This window comes from Neofelis nebulosa, chromosome 16 (assembly GCF_028018385.1).
Source record: "Neofelis nebulosa isolate mNeoNeb1 chromosome 16, mNeoNeb1.pri, whole genome shotgun sequence".
Lineage (NCBI taxonomy): Eukaryota > Metazoa > Chordata > Mammalia > Carnivora > Felidae > Neofelis > Neofelis nebulosa.
In genome coordinates, this window is record NC_080797.1 from 6,131,929 (window position 1) to 6,154,903 (window position 22,975).

The 22,975-nt window shown below is 41.9% G+C and overlaps 1 protein-coding gene across 2 annotated transcripts in view; it reads left to right on the forward strand.

Moving 5' to 3' along the window:
• MAP2K4 (mitogen-activated protein kinase kinase 4) overlaps positions 1 to 22,975 on the forward strand; it is a 138,063-nt gene that overhangs the window by 13,043 nt on the left and 102,045 nt on the right. Inside the window, exon 2 of one of the 2 annotated variants that reach the window (XM_058704823.1) lies at positions 569 to 601. The exons of the other annotated variant lie outside the window; for it this stretch is intronic. Coding sequence (XP_058560806.1) covers positions 569 to 601 — 33 coding nt within the window. The remainder of the gene's footprint in view (positions 1 to 568; positions 602 to 22,975) is intronic. 2 annotated transcript variants of the gene reach the window in all.

Sequence of the window (22,975 nt, forward strand, 5' to 3'; positions counted from 1 at the left end):
ACACCACCCCCTCTCAGGCTTCCTAGAAGAAGTTGAGTACCTCCTCATTAGTTCATGATTTTACCAATGAGGTTAGCGAATTGACTAGAAAATGTTGCTTTGGTTTAGATTTCGTAATTTATGAACTGCTTTTGAAGCTTTTGAATCAGGAGTAGTTAATCACAGATAGTGTTAAGTCAGCAATTAGGGTTAATAAAAGTCACTTGTAACATGTTCTGAATTTGTAGATTGAAAGTATTGATAAGATTACCTTAAAAGTTACTCTTGACTTCCAAGGGCTAATGGCTATTCTGTTCATCGAATAGATGTGAAACATTGAGGTAATTGCAGAATTTAGAATTTCAATCTAATTTCAGCTTCATTTCATAAAGTACTGCCCCAGAGAGAGCTGACTTTTTAAAAGAAAGCCCACGTGTTAGAGTTTTCACTTTGCTAGTGGGGGGTATGTGATTCGAACTGTTCCTGAATCGGTTTTATTCAAATGTGATATAAGAATGCAATGTCATGTTCTAATTTTGGTTTGTTTGATTTACAGTCAATGAACTGGAACTTATCTCTTTTACTTTAGGCTTTCAGATAAACTTCTGTGAAAAGGCACAAAGTAAGCTACAAACTTTATGATCCTATGCTACTTATTTTTTTTTCATATCCATCTTGGTATTGGGAATGTGTCCACGATTGTTTCAACTAACCAACCATGGCGATTTTACACTCAAAGAGCTTCCATTTCTCATTCTTTTTCCAAATACAATAATAATAATAATAATAATAATAATAATAGTTCTATTCTTGATTGTAAATTGTTTTTGCTCAAAATTGAAATAGATACATACAGGTATTCAAATGCTTGTAGGTATAGAAAGTTGTATATAGATGTGCAGATAATTTATAGATATTCAGATGTATATACATATAGAAATCATAGTAGATTTGGAAAGATGTATACAGGTATGGAAAGGTATATTTATGTGTATGAGTTATGACAAGATATGCATAGGTATTTGGATTTCACCATAATGCAAACTACAAGCTGAGGAAAGTTCTCTTTTAAGATTGTGGTGCAGAGTCTTTAATGGTACTCAGAGATTTCATGATTTAAGGTCGATTTTTTGGAACCATCCACATAGAGTGTTTTCATTTTTTTCTTTGAAACAAAGCTTGTTTCTTCCTCCTGCCTCCCCCTACCTCAATGTGGACTAGTGTTCTCTATTAGGACACCAGTCTTAAAAGAATGCAGAGTAAGTTTTCTATTCAATAACAAGCAAAACTTATAAAGCTAAAACAAATGCATTAAAAACATTTTAAAATTTATTTATATGTTTTGAGAGGAGGGAGAGGCAGAGAGAGAGGCGGGGAGAGAGAATCCCAAGCAGTCTCCACACTCAGTGTGGAACCTGATGTGGGGCTCGATCCCATGACCATGAGATCATGACTTGAGCTGAAATAAGGAGCCAGCCAGCCACTTAACCAACTGAGCCACCTAGATGCCCCCAACAAATGCATCTTATTTATTTATTTGTTTGTTTAAAAAAATTTTTTTAACATTTATTCATTTGTGAGAGAGAGAGAAAGAGACAGAGCGCAAGTGGGGGAGGAGCAGAGAGAGAGGGAGACACAGAATCTGAAGCAGGCTCCAGACTCTGAGCTGTCAGCACAGAGCCCGATGCAGGGCTTGAACTCATGAACTACAAGATCATGACCTGAGCTGAAATCAGACGCTTAACTGACTGAACCACCCAGGCGCCCCAGCAAACGCATTTTATTTTTTATTTTATTTTATTTTTATTATTATTTTTAAAAATTCTTTAACGTTTATTTATTTTTGAGACAGAGAGAGACAGAGCATGAACAGGGGAGGGTCAGAGAGAGAGGGAGACACAGAATCTGAAGCAGGCTCCAGGCTCTGAGCTGTCAGCACAGAGCCCGACGCGGGGCTCGAACTCACGGACCGTGAGATCATGACCTGAGCCGAAGTCGGACGCTCAACCGACTGAGCCACCCAGGCGCCCCATCAAACGCATTTTAAACTTAAATATCATTTGTATAAATGCAGTTAAGAACTCCCCACTCCAAGAGACTCTTCTTCAGTTAACATAAAAAAAAAAAAATCCCCAAATACAATGTGACTAGTTTCATGTTATTTATTCACAGAGTGAGGAAGAATGGTGGCCACTTTTTGATACACGTCCTTCTTCTCCCCCAGCTTTACTGAGATGTAATTGACTTGTAATCATGTAAGCTTAAGGTGTACAATGTGTAACTTGAATGTTGCAAAACGATGATCGCTGTAGGGTTACTTAACACCTCCCTCACCTTGCATAATTAATACTCTTTCTTTTGTGCTGAGAACATTTAAGATGTACTGTTTTAACAATTTCTTAAAATATTTTTTGATATTTATTTTTTTATATTAGAGAGTGAGTGAGAGAGAGAGCGTGAGCAAGCGAGGGAGGGGCAGAGAGAGACAGAGGGAGAGAGAGAATCCCAAGCAGGCTCTGCACTGTCCGTGCAGAGCCCAACGCAGGGCTCGAACCACAAACTGTGAGATCATGACCTGAGCTGAAATCAAGAGTCAGAGGCTTAACCCACTGAGCCACCCAGGCACCCCTAACGTTTTCTGATGGAATCAAAATGTTTATAATTTCCATTGATTGAACCTTGTGACTTCCTTTGAAGTGTAGTTAGCAAACAGTGTATTTCTTGAGTGGCTCACTCATGACACAGAGTAGGGCAGCCAGACCCTAGGATCACAATTTTTTAATCGGTTCATTATTATCCTTCTCTTACCTTAAACTAAAGATAGTATACAATTGCCTGCCCATATTTGATATATATCTGTGTATAATGAAGTTACAACTTCTATTTTATGCTATTTTAATTTTAATACACTTACTATGATAATTTTTTGCTTTCGCTTATGTTTTAACAAAATGTTTCTCTTTAATTATTATAATTTTTAGTTTTTCTTTTTTTTTCTTTTTTTAATTTTTTTTTCAACGTTTTTTTATTTATTTTTGGGACAGAGAGAGACAGAGCATGAACGGGGGAGGGGCAGAGAGAGAGGGAGACACAGAATCGGAAGCAGGCTCCAGGCTCCGAGCCGTCAGCCCAGAGCCTGATGCGGGGCTGGAACTCACGGACCGCGAGATCATGACCTGGCTGAAGTCGGACGCTTAACCGACTGCGCCACCCAGGCGCCCCTAATTTTTAGTTTTTCTATATTGGCAACATTTAATCTAAGAAAAATGCTGACATTTAAAAAATGTAAAGGTGCATTCACATTGTTGCCCTTTTTTCTAACTTAGTCCAGCTGTGGACGTAAAACCAGAGAAATGTACTGATTTTGTTAAGCTTAAAGTTGTGTATGCAGTGTCCATAAAAAGCTCTTTAGCTAGATTAAAAGTGCCTTTGGACTGTCTAAATGGTTCTGTCCCTTCTCCGTTGTTACAGAAATGGCAGATTTGTGGTGCTGCCTGCCTGGAACCCGGAAGAATCAAACAAGGAAGCATATATATATATATATAATACTCCCGCTTTAATTCTCACTTCTGGGTTGTCTTCACTGCCTCTTCTCACATCTCCTTTTTTATCTCCCCCTCTCACTTTGGGACATCCTCCTCTTTGTTTTCCAGCTTTTGGGATTCAACACCGTTTGATACGTTCATTCACGAAGCACCTGTTGCACGCCTCGGTACCAGAAAGTGGGGGAGCCGATGGGTCCGGAAATGAATAGGTCCCTGCCCTTGCTGACTCTTAGTGTAGTGGACCTGAGTTGATCTGGGTTTGATTCTGAGTGTTCAGCTGCTGATGCTACACATTGATTAGCAGCTGAACACAGGGTGAGGTGGTGCAGGAGGCAGGGGTACAGGGCACGTCTGCCCTGCTGTTGTGAGAGAGAGCGGCATGGGGCTGGGTGGGGGTGGGGGTGCCATGGGTCTCCTGAGAGCTGCTTTCCTGATTGGAGAACGGGGCTCAAAGATCCAGCGATGGGCCTGCCCTACTTTGGAGTTAAGCAGAGCTCTCTGCTGGCTGGGACCTCAGCAGAAGACTCAAGTAAAGGGAAGGTTGGAGCAGGGATGTTGGTAGGGATGGCCGGCTCTAAGTTGATGGTATTTATTTTTGTACTAAACGTTTAACTTTCCAGTTGCTTACGTACATTAACTTTTTTCCAAGATCGGTCCTGTTCTAAAGATTAAAGTACAACTTTGTAATGTTTGCAGACAACCAGGTTTACGTTTGGGATATAGACATTCACTTTATATGTTAAAGGCGGTCACTGTCTCTTTAAAACTAAAGGGCTTGAAATAGCGTTTTCTCATCGAATAGGACCTCCTGTAGGGCCAGAATCTCCCGTCTTATTCTCAGGATGTTTCAGAATTCTCAGAAGGACTTAGATTTAGTTCATTAAAAACACTTCTGTGTCATACGGTAGTTGTAGGAGGGGACGGAGCGCAAAGAGCACACAATTATCGTGAAGAACCCAGTGAGTGCGTGCAGTGGCCTCACATGCTTGATTGATTCTCCATCATAAGTCAGAAAGACTTGTTGTAAGATGATTCTGATGACTAATGGAAGCTCTGAAGGATTCACTTTTTCCCATTGTTTGACTTTCACATAGTTTTTGTTTTTCATACTGTGTTATCACTATTCCAATGAGTGTATCACAATCGCCTGTTACAAGTTAGTGGAGCTTTATTGGAAATGTGTGGGGGTGTTTTCGCACATGGTGTGAGATCACATTTAATTTTGGAACCGGATTTTTACAGATCGTCAATAAAAATCCACTTTGCATCTCATGGCCTTCTTTTGATCAATTATAGTTTGCATTTACTTGCTTTTTGGTTTTTTCTATATGAAGTTAGTATGTATTTAAGGTAATAAGTAAACAAATGAAGTTACAATTATTTAAGACAACGGTGTTATGTTTCTGTTAACCCTGTTGGGTTGTCAAATTATTCTGAAGTCTAAACGAAAGACTACTTCAGGGAAAGATACTCTTTCTGATTGAGAGTGCTTATGTTTAGAAGGTTGATTAATTCATCATTCATCATTTGGAGATCATGATTCTGTACTTGTAAAGGTGTTTATGTGACTTATGACCAAGTTTTGAATGATCATATCTTGATGGCTTTAATCAGAGAACTTGTAAACATGGTTCTTTAGAACATGATTTGCTTTGGTTTATAAAACCAGTGTTTTTTGTTGTTGTTGTTTTTGTTTGTTTGTTTGTTGGTGGGGGAAGATTTACCTAGAAACACTTTTTGAGAAGTGCTTTCATAGATGTCAAATTTACCCTAGTGTGTTAGCATTCTGATTTTCTTATTTGGATGAGAAGACTCATTAAGGATCCCATGGCTGTAGAGGTCTTGGCTGAAGACACATTTGGGTAGTATTGAGTTTTGTAGCTTTTATACTTTTGGTAGCTTTAAAAACTTTTTTAGTAGCTTTAAAAAATTGTTTTACTTGGGGATGTTTGCATAAGCAACAGGATGTTTCTTTCTTTCTTCTGATTTATTTAGAGAGAGAGAGCATGGGGGAGGGGCAGAGAGTGGGGGGAATCCCAAGCAGGCTCTGAGTTGTCAGCACAGAGCCCGATGTGGGGCTTGAGCTCATGAATCCTGAAATCATGACCAGAGCCTAAATCACAGGGCAGACACAACCTACTGAGCCATCCAGGCGCCCCAACAGGAGCTTTATGTAGAAAGTTATGTGCTCCAGAGCTGACTTTTATTCTTGAAGTCACTAATAGAAATTAGATTACAGGTAGTGATTGCTTTTGGTAATACTGCACATCAGAATATTTTTGGAGAAAAAAGTGGAGGTATTCTAACCACAGATTCTCATTTAATTGTGAAACTACTCTTTTACAATAAGGATCCCTAATTGGTTTTAAGTTGGTAATAGTAAAAAGGAAACAATAAAGAGGAGGAAGGATGTTTCGTGAATGCAGAAATTTGAGGAAGTCATTAATAAGTTTAGTGACCTGATAAGAAGTGTCTGTAAAAGATGATGTGTTGCTCAAGAGAGTATCTGATTGTATTGGAAGTAGGCTGTGTAGTAAACCAGGCGAAGGAAGACGTGGAGGGGGAGTCAAGCCATTCTACCTTTACACTAAGAGCTTAGGAAATTCACCTGATTAAATTTCTTTTTTTTTTTAAATGTTTTATTTATTTTTGAGAGTGCAAGCAGGGGAAGTGCAGACAGGGAGGGGGGCAGGAGAGAATCAGAAGTGGGCACCCCACTGACAATGGTGAGCCCAAAGCAGGGCTCGAATCCACGAACTGCAAGATCATGACCTGAGTCAAAGTCGGATGCCCAACCAACTGAGCCACCCAGGCGCCCCACACCTGATTAAATTTCTAATTTTCCATTTTATGTAGCAAAAAACCTATACACAGTGACTAAAATTTTATCATTTGGAATTTATTAAGCTCAGCTATGTTTTTCAGCAATCATAAGAAACAACGCTGCTATTGGAGATTAACAAGTTTTATTTAAATTTCTATAGAATTACTTATATTTTATTATTTGATTTGATTTTTTTTTAATGTTTGAGATGGAGAGAGAGAGAGAGAGAGAGCACACACAGGGGAGGTGCAGAGACAGAGAGAGACAGTGGATCTAAAGCAGGCTCCATGCTGACAACAGAAAGCCAGATGTGGAGCCCAAACCCACAAACCTGTGAGGTCATGACATGAGCTGAAGTCAGATGTCCAACTGACTGAGCCACCCAGGCACCTCTATTTATTTATATTTTAAGTTTATATGCTGAATTTAGTTGAAAAATGAGATCTTGTAGGATTTGCCATAAGCCCAACTAGCATCCAGGAGATTCATCACTATCTTCACGGACCTCATGCTAAAACTGCCAATGGAAAATCCATCTGCTTGAAAACAGCTTTTTACAAATTAAAGCCCAAGAATTGTAGTAATGGTGTAGGCAGAGGCGACATTGACATATTCCCTTTGTACTTCCTCCCATTCCAAGGGGAATGTTGCCTGATTATCTTTGATCTGGAAAGTAATGGGAACATTCATTTCTCCTGAAACATGGTTTTCATTGCTAGAAGAAAGAAGGTTTTGAGTAGCCATTGCACCTTAATAATCATTTAGAGAAACTTAATGTGTGATATTTTTGCATGAGAAAAAAATGAGTGATTCTCCCACAGTGCAGAAAGTTTCCCATGTGCCAGTCGAACTTCGCTATTAGCAGTGCAGGGCTGTTTGACAAAACTTTTGTGGCTGGACAGATATGGGGCAGAAGTGATGTGGAAACTTTCCAGAAGGTGTTACCAACCAGATCTCCAATTCATCAAAGTGGTTTTCTTTTCTTTTCTTTTTAAAAATTTTTTTAAAAATGTTTATTTTTTTGAGAGACAGAGCATGAGTGGGGGGGTAGGGGGCAGAGAGACAGGGAGACACAGAATGGGAAGCAGGCTCCAGGCTCTGAGCTGTCAGCACAGAGCCCGACGCGGGGCTCGAACTCACAGACCGGGAGAGCATGACCTGAGCAGAAGTGGGACGCTCAACTGACTGAGCCATCCAGGCGCCCCATCAAAGTGGTTTTCTTTCTTTTTTTAACGTTTATTTATTTTTGAGACAGAGACAGAGCATGAACGGGGAGGGTCAGAGAGAGAGGGAGACACAGAATCTGAAACAGGTTCCAGGCTCCGAGCTGTCAGCACAGAGCCTGACGCGGGGCTTGAACTCACTGACCGCGAGATCGTGACCTGAGCCGAAGTCGGATGCTTAACCGACTGAGCCACCCAGGTGCCCCATCAAAGTGGTTTTCAATTTAGCTTATAAATTGAGGGTGATGGTTTTCAAATAAGGTATAGTAAATACTTGAAATTCTCACGACATGATTTTACGAGTGCTTTCAAAGTCGAGACACAAGTGTCTACATGAAAAGATGTACTAGAAGAAACTTAAAACACCCGGGTTGCTGTTCATCTGATCATTAGGTAGAATTAAGTGAACATTAACCAGAAATGAAAATCAAGTGTATGTAAGCATACTCGCTCCCCTTTAGAGCACCTCTTCCAAGATTAAATAAATGGGCACAAATGAAACACTTAACAGACACATATACTGCTAATGATAAGGGGCCCTGGGGTCTTTCAAGAAGAGTTAGATGTAGAGCCTACTCTGAAGAAGCTTATGTTCTTTGAGAGAGTGAACTTGTAGAGTCAGTCTGTGTGGCAGAAATAATCATAATAGCTCATTCACTGTGTGCCAAACCCTGTTCTAAGCACATTCTGTTAACTCCTTTAATCCTTACAACCTTGTGAGGTTGGTATAGTAACTAGTATGGGTGAGGAAACTGAGGCACAGAAAGGTTAATAAGGAAATTTTTCAAAGTCATCCAGCTAGTGAGTGACCCTGGTCTGGTCAAGTTTATATGCTATAAACAATAGTGTCTTATTCTTGAAAGAGAGCAGTGAGTACTCATAGGAATGATTTTCTTTCTTTTTTTATTAAAAAAATCTTTTAATGTTCATTCATTTTGGAGAGAGAATGCAAGCAGGGGAGGGGCAGAGAGAGGGGGACAGAGGATCCCAAGCAGGAACTGTGCCGACAGCAGCAAGCCCGATGCGGGGCTCGAACTCACGAACCGTGAGATCGTGACCTGAGCTGAAGTCCAGCGCTCAACCGACTGAGCCACCCAGGCACCCCAACATATGGCCAATCTTATTTCTTGTGTTCCTCCTCCCTACACCTATCTCTACTGAAATATCTTCAAGCAAGTTCAGAGATTATCATTATTTCATTTTTTTTTCTGGCCACATCTATGTCAGTCACATGCCTTGTCGATGATAATGACTCTTAAATGCAGAGCCTCAGGCGGTTATCACACTGTTAAAGAAACAAAACAATATTATCAGATAGCCCCTCAGATCTCCTCAAATGCCATATAGATGCATGTTTACAGTTGATTTGTTCAAGATGAGATCTCAGCAAGGTCCACACATTCTGCATTTGATTGCTGTTTCTCTATAGTAGTTCCCCCATTTTTCTCTTTGCCATTTATTCACTGAAAAAATTGGGTCATGCATTTTGTAGCGTTTTGCACGTTTCACATTTGGCTGATTACATCCTTTTAGTCACTAGTGTTTCATGGGTGTCTCCTTGCCCTGTAGTTTCTGTTAATTGGTGGTTAAGCAGAGAGGCTTGATCACATAGAGATATGCATTTTTGGCAAGAATGCTTTATAGGTGGTGCTGGGTATTTCTTGTTGCCTCGCATCAGGGGGCACATGATGTTTAAAATTTTTTTTTTCAAATGTTTATTTTTGAGAGAGACTGAGTGTGAGCAGGGGAGGGGCAGAGAGAGAGAGAGAGAGAGAGAGAGAGAGAGAGAGAAAGACACAGAATCCGAAGCAGGTTCCAGACTCTGATCTGTCAGCACAGAACCCATGCGGGGCTCAAACTCACAAACCGCGAGATCATGACCTGCGCCGAAGTCGGATGCTCAACCGACTGAGCCCCCAGGTGCCCTATGAGGGCGTATGATTTGTGACTGTAGCTCTTGTTAAGATTAATGGCTGGGTTTTAGGTGCTGTCCATGTGATTCCTATAGGAGAAAGTTCCCCATCGGCTTTTCACCTGTTGTTTTTGGCCATCGTTGATGATTTCTGTCTAAATTATTTTGTTAGGTACTGGTTAACTCGTACTGCCAAACATCTGTGGGCTCTTCAAATAGTAGCTATGATCAGCCAAAACCCAACATTTGTGTTTGGGGCATACCAACGAATGCAAACTAAATGAAGCATTAATCCTCTCTGACTTAGCTGTACCGGTGTCGAAGGATACGAATGTATGTGTATGTGGGCACGCACGTATACACAGACATTTATTGTGCTTTTCTGTACTTGGAGAGAATTAAAACTGGAAATCTGTCTCTTCTTCATACCCTGGAATATGAGCCGGCCTCTTCGTTACCACGGTTTTTTAGCTTTTTAAAATTTCTTAATCTCTGAAGATGATTAAAAAACATGCCAAATAATTCTTGACATTTTTTGGTGAGGAGGAATCCGTGGGTTATGGGAAAGCAGTTCTGCCAAACTAAGATCAGTTCCAAACTGGAGTCCAGCCTTGCTTAAAATCCATTTGTATTCAGTGCTTAGATGGCTCAGGTCCTGTAGGGCTTCGCCTTCCCATTACTTGGGAACCAGAATTAGTCCTCAAAAGGCAGTTTGGTGAGAATAGAAGTAAGTATGAGTTCTCAACCAGGGTATAAAAAAGCTTGGTGAGCTCCTGTGTTCCAGTGAGCACTTAACCTTTTCAGTGACTGTGTGTTCTTGTCCAACAGGTGTCATTCTTCACCCTTCTGTAATAGCAGTTTCTTAACCAGCTCTTCTTTCTTACTATTCCTGTTTAGTTACCCATCTTGTAACTAAATTATTGCAGTCTCCCCTTTATGATGTTCTGAAACTGATTTGGTCTCACACAGTTTGTCAGTAACTGATTAGAGAACTTGCCATCAAAATACTCTCCTGTGCCATATATTCCGGAAGCAGAAGGGATACAACATACCCTCTTTGCCATTTACTCTCTTGATTAATCTTACTTTAATTCTAACCTTTCAAAAACTTCAATTTATAGAAGGCATGTAACATGGTGGACTATTCATGTGTCATGCAATTCTGTCAGGAGCATTTCTCTAGCTAAAGCTTCTGGTTAACTTTTTCGGAGAACTTAATTTCTAGTTACAGGTATTTTGATCAATGAGGGGGGAAAATGAAGCAAAACCTGACCTTGGATTATCCATTTATTCAAGAAATATTTGTGTTGCTGAGATACGGCAGGTGCTGTTAGGAAAAATACTGAGTCCTTGGAGTGCTGGATCTCATTATCATGGTCAGAAGTCATCCGGATGAACATTTAGGTTCCGCATGGGGAGGTGCTGGTGTTCAAATACTGACTGTTCCTGAAGAAAGAAACATACATGGTGGCTATGTGATAAATGATGACTATTTAAAAATGGTATAGTGTAATTTTCCCCCCTCCTATGCAGTTATTAAATGATTGCTGAACCACCGCTGGTGTTTTAGAATTGGGGGAGTTATCTTTGAAATAAGGCTTTCCTTCTGCATTAGGTAGTGGAAGGTACCGGAAAAAGGCTTGTATTCCCCTTCTTTACAGCAGTGAGCAGCTCACTTTTGAGGGCAGGTTGTCTCTGCATCAACACAAAGGGTCAGTAAAAGCCTTCTTGTCATTGTCATTCAGGAGTGCCGTTTAGTGGTAACAGATTACCGGAAGGCTCTCCAAATTACCTTAATTGAATGAAAATATATGCAGAATCGTATATATGAAAGAAATTGATTCCTGCCGTTGCCTTTCTGGATTCCTAGTGACATATGATGATAAAAAGGATTATTGCAGGTGAAATCGCATATGGTGGTGTGAACTTTTGCTTTGGGATAAGCTAGTGGGGCAGTACGGCACGGGAGTTTAGTGTTCTCCCTTCCCAGAGTGAAGTCAGCTTGGAATAAAAGGTAAACTGTGATCCTTAAGCAGCCACATAGAAAGGAGAAATAGATAAGACCCTCTATCTGATTTTCCTGAGCTAGCCTAACGTGGTCATGTATGTTCATTCTTTGCTCTAAGAAGACCTTTCTTAAATCAACGTCACAGGTGGATAATATGTCCATTCAGTTTATAAACTGACCACTGACAGATGATAGAGAAAATATATTCATAAACCACATTTTCTTACTTTATCTCTAATTGAATTGGGGTATTTTCCTCCTGTTTTTGGCTTGCTTATAGATTTGGATAGCATAGAAAAATCAACGACAAGTGCTCATGGAAATAAGAAAAGATTTATTCCTTGAAACTGACCTCATATTCTTCACCTTTCAGTGTTTCAGATTTTAACACTGCAGTGTTTTCTCACCCCCAAGCATTCTCCAGTTCTCTGACATCAGCTGGGGGTCCAACAATTCAGTTGCTGGACACTATCTAGCTGGAGTTGGAATCAGATCCCCACGTTAAAGGGGTCAGCCCCCCAAATGGCCCCACTTCAGATCCAGCTGCCAGTGGGGTACTTAGGCACCCACACTTCTGCTTGGCCAATCATGAATTAGATAGGGCTCCCCTGACTCCACCCCCAGGTTGCGTTATTTGTTAGGGCAGCTCACGGAACTCAGGAAAACACTGTACTTATGTTTATCAGTTTAGTGTAAAAGAGACACCTCGGAAACAGTCAAACGGAAGAGCTGTGTAGGGCTAGGTATGGAGAGAGCGGGCAGAGAGCTTCCATACCTTCTCTGGGCTTGTCATCCTTCTAGTACTTTGATGTGTTCACCAACCTGGAAACTCCTGGAACTCCTTGGGGGAGGGTTTATGGGAGTTTCATTACATAGACACAGTTGATCAAATCATTGGCCATTGGGTGATGGAACTCAGTTTCCAGCCCTTCTCCCCTCCACGGAAGCTAGGGGGTGGAGCTAAAAGTTGTAGCCCTCCTCTTTGCCAGGTTTGTTTCTCTGGAGACCAGCATCCCGTCCTGAAATTATGTGTGTGTAGTGCCTGTGGGAGAGGCCCTCTCCTCTGTCCCCTCATTAGCATAATCTCTGGTTTCGTTGAAAGGGGCTTGTTATGAATAACAAAAGACTCTTCTATCACTGGGGGGGGGGAGGTACTGGAAGGGTCATAGGAGGTCTGTGCCAGGTACTTGGGACAAGTACCAGATACATTTTTTATTACAACACAGACACTATAGCAAAACTACCTTGCACACAGTAGACCCAGAGCTTTGGATCTGTAAGCTTTCTAGGAGGGCTAATCTATACTTACCTGGAAAGAAGAATGGGTACCGTATCATTTTGGTAACGGATGGTTGATTTTGTGTTGTGAAAAAGATTCCTATGCTGTATCTCCCAGGACCAAACGGGTACCTTCACTGTGATGCTAAATTGCCCGTATCTTACAGTTTTCTTTATCCTAACCTACTCATTAGTGAAATTCATATAGGATTGGGTCTGGAAGAGTTATTTATGGCTGGTGGGAATCCTTATTGGCATTGTAGGAAGATGAGGGAAGACGTTAATGTTTGACAAAAAAATTAAGAAACTAATATCTGCTTTGTGGCTAATAACATTCCTCTAAGTAAACTCTTCGAGGAGAAGTCTGATATGACTGTTTTCCTAGCTCCTCAACCTGGGCGCCGCTAAGTTACCTGTCAGCTGAAACACAGAGTGCCTTGGCCTGCAGCCTGGGGCCACTCGCTGCAGCTCAAGTCAGTGGCCTTTAGCCAAGAGCAGGCTTGTGTTTCCTTCATTGGGTTGTACACGTGCTCTTTCCTTCACTTGGTGGCACATACGAAAAAGATTTGAAGCACTGATTGAAACAATACTGATGGCATCATTAGACAATATGGTTAGTGTCCTTATTTCATTTATGGGTGGCGGGAAGTTAAAATGGTATTGTTAGGATCTTGTGGGGTTGACCAAGCAGGAAAAATAAATGTGACCTAAGACCGGTGGGCACTTTGGTTCCTTGTTAGAGTTCGAGCGAGCCATTCTGAGAATATCTGCTGTGCGATGCGTTGCCTCTGCCTGGACAGTGAGGTGGGCTGGAGGCCACTTGTGTGGGCTCTGGGATGTTGATGAAAACCGGAGCAAGCCTTGTGGCTTTTCTTGACCCAGTTTTCACAAGTTTGTGTAGTAGGTGCCCTGTCCCACTAGAAGGATGCTACCAAAAAGTAGGAGTTCGTTATGTGGGTGATTTTTCAGAAATCCTAATATCTCGCTACTGGTGCGTGGTAACATAGTAACTTGAAACTTTGGGGAGCTGATGAGGAACTTAAGTAGAGTGTGGAGGGGTCTGACTGGGAGGCAGAGGTTGCCACATGGCCTACCCATCGGAGAAGAAAGGCTCACTGACCATTCTGAATGGCAAGTTTTGTTGGGTTTGATCAACACAGCATTTGTGTCTCACTTGTCTCTGTGGGACCCCTTGTTGATGTGTTGGAAGATTTAAGGCTTAACATAAACGCCCTGTGGATTTGGGTGAGTTTTAGGCATGACGTGGATTTAAAGTGTCTGAGCACCTGGACAGGATGCTGAGTACCTAGAGTAACTAGAAAAATTTGATGTTTTTTTTTTTTTTTGATTCTATGCATACTCTCTCTTTGTGAATTACCTGTTCCTAGTCTGTGTTTATTTTCTAATTGGGGTATTTGCTCTCAAATCCATCAGGAAGTCCCTTATGTCTATGTACTGACCTGCTGTGCTGTAAACCTTCCCCCTTCCTGGCCAGAACTCTCAGCGCCCTAAGAGCAGTAATGCTGTGTGAATGGAATTAGTGCAGGCGCCTAGCAGGTTAGACCTTTCTTGTTAAGAATTGTGATGGGTGATGGTATAAAGGAGAGCTCCGAACAAGCTGGGGACAAATGACAAGCTCAGCATTATTACACATTCTTCCCCTTCTCCCCTAAACTGGGGTGGAGGTGTGCTGGCAGGGATGGGTGTCCACTTGGAACCTTCTCAAGGTGGGTGTGTAACTGGAATTTCTGCCCTTAGATTCCCATGGAGGCTGTGCTTCCCAAATCTGTGGAGTGTGACTTTTGGGGCGAGGGGGCTGTGTTGAATAAGCTTTTCCTGTTTTTGGGGGGGATTAAAGTATTATTGAACTTAGCTGGTACATACACCTTAAAAAAATCTCAAAAGATATCATGTGTGAAATATTACAAGATTTTCGGGGTATGGAAATGTTCAAGTTGGATTAGCAGATATATATATATATATGAAAGTGCCTAGATTTGTGTTTTTAAGGACATTTTACTTGTTCTCTGGGCCTCAGTAAATTTGGGTTTAGAGAACAGATTGGTCTCTTTTAGAAAGCTCGGGTGTGAGTAGCAAGGAGATTATAATTGAAACAGAAACAACAAATACTTAGTGTAGAAAAATGGAAACACAGCAAAGTAGAAAAAAATGACCCGTAATTCTAGCACCTGGAAGTAATCACCAGTCATACTTTTGGAGAAAGACCTGTGTGTGTATTATAAATTGATCATATGCACATATGCTTTACTGAAATAATTTATTAGACACATTACTTATTGCTTGATTAAAAAAATCTCTTACTAACATTTACTAATGTCAGTAGTCTTTTATGGTGTGGGTTTTTTTGTTTTGTTTTTGTTTTTGTTTTGTTTTTGTTTCTGGGTTGTTTTTTGTTTTTTGTTTTTTTTTTGGTGGTGGTGTAGTATTCCTGTTACGGATGTGTCGTAATTTTTCTATCTAGTCTAGCATAAATATCACGATGCTGAATACTTTTCTTTGCATAATCTTTAACTTCCTAGAGAATGAATTCTTAGGAATGGACTTACTACATTAATCATCAAGGACATTTGGAGATGTTTGCAAGATCTTGCCCTCTAGAAAGTGGACCAGTTTATATTCACAACAGTAATTGCTTCATTTATTTGTCTCTGTTCATCTGTCTACTGAACAGATGTTAAGGATCTGTGCATCAGGTGCAGTTCTAGGCAGGGAGGCAGGTGGGAAATAGGATTTCTGTGCTCCTGGAGCTTAAGGTGTCGTGGGGATGGTGGACATCACATAACCACAGACCGATGTGAAAGTACAGCTGTGAAAAATTCTGAAAAGACTGCCCACTTCTTCATACTCTTATTAACGTTAACATTGGGATTCCTGGAACGCCTGGGTGGCTCAGTCGGTTAAGTGTCCGACTTCGGCTCAGGTCACAGTCTCACAGTTCGTGGGTTTGAGCCCCATGTCGGGCTCTGTGCTGACAGCTCAGAGCCTGGAGCCCGCTTCGGATTCTGTCTCCCTCTCTCTCCCCCCGCTCCCAGTCATACGCTGTCTCTCTGTTTCTCAAAAATAAATAAACATTAAAAAAATTAACATAAGGATTCCTCTTATTTACATGTGGTATTAGAGGCAAAAATTAAATTTTAATTTTGTGGATAGCTAGAAGAATTTGATGGTTCTTTGGATTCTGTGTGTATTCTCCCTTTTGTTAATTACCTGTTCATATTCTTTGTTTATTTTCTACCTGGGATATTTGCTCTCAAATCCATCAGTCAGTCCCTTATATCTACCCCAACCCTCCCAGCCCGCACAGTGGGTCATTTCAGCTGGGGCTCTGTAGTTTAGACAAAAGTACAAAGGTACAAAGTTGTTTTCTTTATCTCCTTAATGAACCTGCAGACCTCACGGGAGCACTCGGGACCATGGGAATCCAGAGCAAGTTCTGCTGGACAGTCTGTTGATTCTACCTGCATGAGTATCTGAAGTCCTGTTTATTTCAATAAAGCCTTGACATTTGTGCTGCATTGGTCATCCTGAATGAGCTGTCTCTCTCGTATTTTTATTTATTTTTAATTATTATTATTTTTTTAATTTTTTTTTCAACGTTTTTTATTTATTTTTGGGACAGAGAGAGACATAGCATGAACGGGGGAGGGGCAGAGAGAGAGGGAGACACAGAATCGGAAACAGGCTCCAGGCTCTGAGCCATCAGCCCAGAGCCTGACGCGGGGCTCGAACTCACGGACCGCGAGACCGTGACCTGGCTGAAGTCGGACGCTTAACCGACTGCGCCACCCAGGCGCCCCATCTCTGGTATTTTTAAAGAGTTTGGACTAATCAGGACTTGGTCAGTTTAGCCTGAGGAATTGTATTTGTTTGTTGGTAGGAGACATCCGGCTCAGAGTCTGATCAAAGCAGGTGTCGTTGGCTTAAATGCTAGCTCAAAGGTGTGGCTGCATATAGAAACTCATAATAGTGACATTGTGCATAATTGAGACAAAATTACTGGTGACCATAGAGGGGCTCATGTCATCAATGTCAGAGTTAATGGTTAGTGGGATCAAGGGACGAAGAATCATCACGAGTCTCTCTAATGTTAAGTTTGGAAGGATGTTAGGGCAGATTGTTTCATTCCAGGAAACTTGATGAACTCCCCATTTTACTGTGATAGAAAATGAGCTAAAAACATTTTTTTTTTTAATTGTTGGTTGATCAGCTTTGGGAGCAAGTTGGGGGCTTTTCAGCCTTTACACTCTCCCTGAAGACTTTTGTTAACCAAATAAGGTTTCATAGTAAAATGTAGTCTACAGAAACTAAAACGCTTCTTTTGCCTTTGCCTGGAGTCCATAGAATCTGCTAGAAATTGTTATGCCATTGTGTCAGAGCAGTACCCCTCTAGGCACCGATAGAGAAATAGCAGAGTTCTCGATATTACAGGTTTAAAAAAAAAATCTGTCTACCCCAGGAGAGGTCTGTGAATCACCTGCCAGAGGTTGGCAAGGTAGAGAGTGAATCATTTCGGTTCTTTCTTTGGCAACAGAGCCTCTGAGGCCCGAGCTTATCAGATGAGGGAGATGCTTAATGTTTAGGAAGCACTGGTGTTAGTGGCCTCCCACCCACCCTGGTTCAGGACGTTGCCACTGTAAACCTACACACAGCGGATGATACAAGGTGGGAAACAATGAGTTATGGGAGTGATGGTTGGCTGACCCTGACCTACACAGTAACTCCTTTCCTCCTGCCAGCCCCCCTCTGAGGAAGGTAATATCAATCCCATTTGGCAGGAATGGGCCTGTGGCAGAGAGATGACGCCACCTGCCTGAGAGTGCGTAGCCACTAAGTAGAAGAGCTGAACTCCAAGACTAGGTAGACGGGCTTTACCACTGGTTTTCCTAGTTTCCGGTTGAGCACCACTGGGATGCTGGCTGTGGGTAAGAACAGGGACTTTTATTGGCACAGTAGTTAAAAGGAATCTACAGAGCCAGTTGCGTTTCTTTCTTGTTGCTCACACATTTTTTTGGTTTAAAAGGTATCAGACAAGGGGTGCCTGGGTGGCTCAGTCATTTAAGTGTCCGACTTCGGCTCGGGTCATGATCTCACAGTTCAGGAGTTCGAGCCCTGCGTCGGGCTCTGTGCTGACAGCTCAGAGCCTGGAGCCTGCTTCCGATTCTGTGTCTCCCTCTCTCTGCCCCTCCCCTGCTCATGTTCTGCCTCTCTCTGTCAAATAAACATTAAGGAAAAAATTTTTAAAACGTATCAATTTTTCCCAGTTTTTTCTTTTTTAGAGAATTTAATAATTTAACTTTTCAATTGGGTTTCAGTACTTCTGACTAATCTCACAGTTAGTTGCCATTTTTTCATCGTTACTCTTTACCAGCCATTGTATTTTTAAGGTATATGAATCCTCCCTGCAGCATCACCAGAGCAGTGAAAACAGTAAGGGACTGTTTTTGTCTTGATTTTACAGATGTGTAAATTGCTTGACCGCAGAAATAGCCCTGTGTCATCTTTATCAGTATTTCAGTGATAATCATTTAGCGTCTCGCAGAAGTAATTTTCTCCCCTAGTCTGCCATTTAGCCCCCTCCCACCACATTCCTTTTTAATTTTGCTAAGGTGAGAAACAAAGCAGTCTTTGTGGGTAGGTCAGCCAGCTGCCTTATCGGTCTTTTTGTCTATACTACCTGGCACAATAGCTTGTGTATAACCGTGATATTTCTCTACCTATGGCCGTGTGAATTACTACGTTGGACTTCCCCCAAATCCATCTTCCACACAAAAGTGTTGAACTGTGCCAGAAGGGCCTGTTGGCATATATTTGTTTATCTCTTCTACCCAGAACAAGCCACCTTCCAAACTGCTTAGCTGTATGGATGAATAACCGTGTTTTGTGATATCTATGGGAGTTCAGAGTTCTAAGTGAGATTTTATAAATTTTTGGAACTCGTTCACTCTTACGTACCCAGGGCTGGAGGAGGAGAGGCGCGGTATGGTGTTAGCCGACAGTGACTCATTCAATGCTCAGATTGCTGGAGATTGCAAGACTGGGACATAACGGACAGTTTCGAGTCTAACATCCTTCGTGTCCTGCCCTTCTCTTGAGCTTATCAAAGAAGTTAGGGCCCTCATCACTGTAGTAATTTAGGTAGAAAAGGAAATGAGAGTAAGTCCTTGTTTACCATTTTATTTTCTCGTTTCTGAAATTACTCGAATATAAAGTTGTGTAGTTGGAACTGTGTGTTCCTCATTTTATAGCCAGTGATTACAGATAATTGAACGAGTTACTCCGAATACTCCATTTGGAAATGAGGTATGAAGAGTTAGAGCCAAGGGAGAAATGAGAATTTCAGGTGGTCCTCACCCCTCCATCCCCTGGCGGGATGTTCTGGGTACTTGTAGGTCAATCGCTCATGTTTTTGAAGGTGTTCTGTGAGTGATTTGTACATCGTAGTTTCAGTTCTCGCTTTTTCCTCTGCTAGGTTCTGGGAAATCCCTAGTGGTCCAGTGGGGGTTCTTAAGATCTCAAGAGAGACGGATTCTTACTGGTTTTTTGATTATTCCTACCTAGCTCCTTTGGCTTCTGAGTAGTGGCTTTGAAGAGTAACTGTGATGTTTTCATGATTCTGTTTGGTAGTCGGGTGGTGGTCCTGCTGGTTTAACCTGAGCTCTGCTATGTGTCTGTATTCAGCTAGTAGGTCTGTGGGTGGAGACTAAGCTCAGTGGGGATGACTGGGACCTCTGGACCTTGTGCATGTGGGTTTCCATCATCAAGGACGTTACTTGGGCTGCTTCACGTTTAGACTTGGTCACTTTCCAAGAGGGTGAAAGTGGACGCTGTGGGCCTCCTAAAGGCTTAGCTTTGGAAGTCCTTCAACAACCCTTTCTGCTGTGTTCTTGGGGTCCCAGCGAGTCTGAAATCCAGCCTGATTAGAGAGGCAGGGAATAGTCACATTCTAAAGAGGTGATTCACTGGTGGCTATTTTGATAACAATCTACCACATAACCTGAAGTCATGCATTAATATTACAGCAAAAAAGCTAACTTCTAGATGCATCGCTGGATCCTTCAGTGATCTTTATTGCCACCAACAATGGGAAGTTTTGCTCTTACTATTTCAAATTTGGTGAAATCACGTGTCGAAGGTACGTAGATTGACTGCAGTATTTTAGAGATGGTCTCCATTCTTACAGGTTGGGTGGGAAGATTCTGAATCAGAGGAACAGAATCTTGCTTTCCTATGATCAAATAAAAGAAAATAAGCCCACTAGGTTGTATGAGAGGTTAGTGCCATGTTGATAAAAAAATTAATAATTTGAATTCAACAAATATTTGTTGCATTGTTATTTTGTTGTAGTTACCTATTACAGGTGATTTGTAGAATTCAAAGATAACTTAAGCTAGTTAAACATTTAGGACAAAATTGCTCACAATTTGATTATGGGAACAGGCTTGAGAAGGATGGGAGGGAGCGACAGGGTGGACCCTATGTAGACATAGTGTCTCTCTGAGGACAGGCTGGTTCTGATGTTTTGGAAATAGAAATAGTGCTTAGGAAATGCTTTTTCCTCATCTGTGGAAGGTCGGGGAAGGAGGTTTTGGTGACCTAGATTGCAAAGACTGGTCATCTTGCATAGTTGACTGGTAGACTCTTGGCTGTTCTCGGATAGAATTTTTGACCAAGGTTAAACTCAACTACTGGGCCAGCTTAGCCAATTGTGGGAAGTGATGTTAAGGGTTTGTATCATTTGAGAAGTTGGTGGAGTACAATATTCAGGGATGGCTCCTTTGTCTTCTTGCTTAAGGCCAAGTAAAGTTGAAAGATATCTTCCTTCCACCTTCAAAATTCTGTGAGTTGCTCTGTGGTCAGAATACAAGCCAAACACTTTCCTAGGCCTTACTGAGTATGGATATCAGTGGACAAATCCTTGTTCTTCAGAATCATAGATCGGAATGTTCTTGAAGATCCCATCCTTGGGACTGTGTCTTTCATGAGAAGCGTGAGGAAGAATTTGGAGGTCAATGTGGAGAGGTTGTTTGAGGCAGAGCTTTGAAACCAGACCTTCAAAGGGTGGTGCAGAGAGGTCGATCCCCAGTCCTTGGCGAGCCTGAGTGGGACATGAGGCTGTGAACCACCTGGGTCGGCCTGTGGGCTGGCGGAGATTCTGGTCTTCCCGGTGTGCCAAGCAGGTGTCCTCATTTCCTGTATGAGCCGGCATGAGAAGAGTTGGGCAGTATTACCCTGAGGGGTAGAGCAGTGCCTTGGAAGTATGATGATGGGACGAGGGCACACACTGTTGTCCTTAACAGTCAGGGTTCTTGGTTACAGATGGCAAGAATTTATTGTAGCCAATTTGACCCACATCGGGGTTGTCCGGGGCAATCCGTGTGAAATTTGTTCTCAGACCGATCTAATACGCATTTGAGAGCATTTTCTGTTATCAGCTTCACTGAACTTAGTTTTTAGGTACACAAAGACTGTCTTCGCTCACAGGAGACTCCTTCCCTATGAATACTTTAAGATGTTTGATCAATGGCTGTTTTCTCTTCTGCTGTAGATAAAGGGGAGGCTCTGTTTATCTCTGTTGACTGGTTAGGGATGGGGATTATTTGGTGACAGTCTCCCCAAAGGGAGAATTATAATCACAAGTTTATAATCTTTTTTGATCAACTAGCTTAAAGCCTGCTGTACAAATAACTTAATCTCTGTTAGCTTCTAAAAATCTCCACAGGCCATTTGTAGGAAAACTTCCTTCCTTACTCCTTTTACTCCCTGTAGAAGTTGCAGGCTTTTGAAAAAAAAAAAAAATCCCTGTTGCTCTAATGTTGTATTTGTGTGTAGTTTTGTCACTAAAAATAACTGGCATAGTGACGGGTTGCCTTTAGGATTTAGGTTTTTGGGGTGAGAAAGAGAAGATAAGGACCAGTCATAATAAAGGTTCTTACTTAGAGAAAGTGAATGGGGGGGGTGGGAAAGAAAGGCTGGGGGAAATAATGTTCATGTCCACAGAGATAGCCTCTCTGAAGTCTCGTAAAAACTGCTCTGCTCCTTTCTGCCTCTCCCCACATCTCATCTTTGACTGACTTTCTGGGACTGTCCTTCTCCTCCTCAAAACTGCCCTGTGAGTTCATCTCCAAATGGTCAGCCTTTGGAGAGTGGGAGCCCTGCAGGACCAGCCCATGCAACTCGATCTTCCCCTACACCCCCTGGCACTGGTTCTAGGCCCTGAGTCATCACCTCCGCTTAGAGAGGCTGTGAACTTTTATAGAATTATTTAGCGTATTTTGTTGGTGGACGATCAGAACATGTGCTTGGACAGCGTTCAAGACAGTTGCAGATGTGTTGAAGTATGGCATGTGTTCAGACCTAACCTGTGTAAGTCACATTGTGTGATGTTTGTGTGCTTGTTCATTTCTGCGGGAAATGGCCTTCAAGACCCCAGTTTATTTTTGTTCAAGTGTGAAAGCAGTGCTGAGGAAGGATGTGTGTGTGTGTGTGTGTAAATATTTATTTTCAAGAAAACAGTTTAAGTTTTAATTGTAGTAATATATTTTGTCTGCCTGCAAAGGTTAGCTGCTGTCCCCTCAAACTGAGCTTTGGAAGAAAGGGCCAGTTCTGGTGTTTTCCTCGGGATGGTTTTCACAATGATTCTTTGTTCTGTTATTGTCCTGAATTTGATCTTAGTGTGTTTTCGGTTTTTCACCCTATAGGGTGGTTCCAGACACAACCACATGACAGGTGGTGTTCAGCTTTTGATTTGGGGGGTTGGTAGGCATTGAGCTCATTCAGAACTTCATTTCTTTTATTTTTTTAAAGTTCATTTACTTTGCGATCTGGGGAAGGGCAGAGAGTGAAGGAGAGAGAGAGAGGGAATCCCAAGCAGGCTCTGCACTGCCAGTGTGGATCCCGACGTGGGGCTCGAACTCACAAACAGTGAGATCATGACCTGAGCTTAACTGACTGAGCCACCCAGGTGCCCCCAGAGCTTAATTTAAATTCCTGAAACTTTGTTCTATAAAGTAACATTCATAGGTTCCAGGGATTGATTAGGACCTGGTGTCTTTTTGTTTGTTTGTTTTTTAATTCTTCTTTCAGTGTTTATTTTTGAGAGAGAGAGAGAGAGAGGTGGGGAGGGGCAGAGAGAGAGAGAGGGAGACACAGAATCAGGAACGGGCTCCAGGCTCTGAGCTGTCAGCA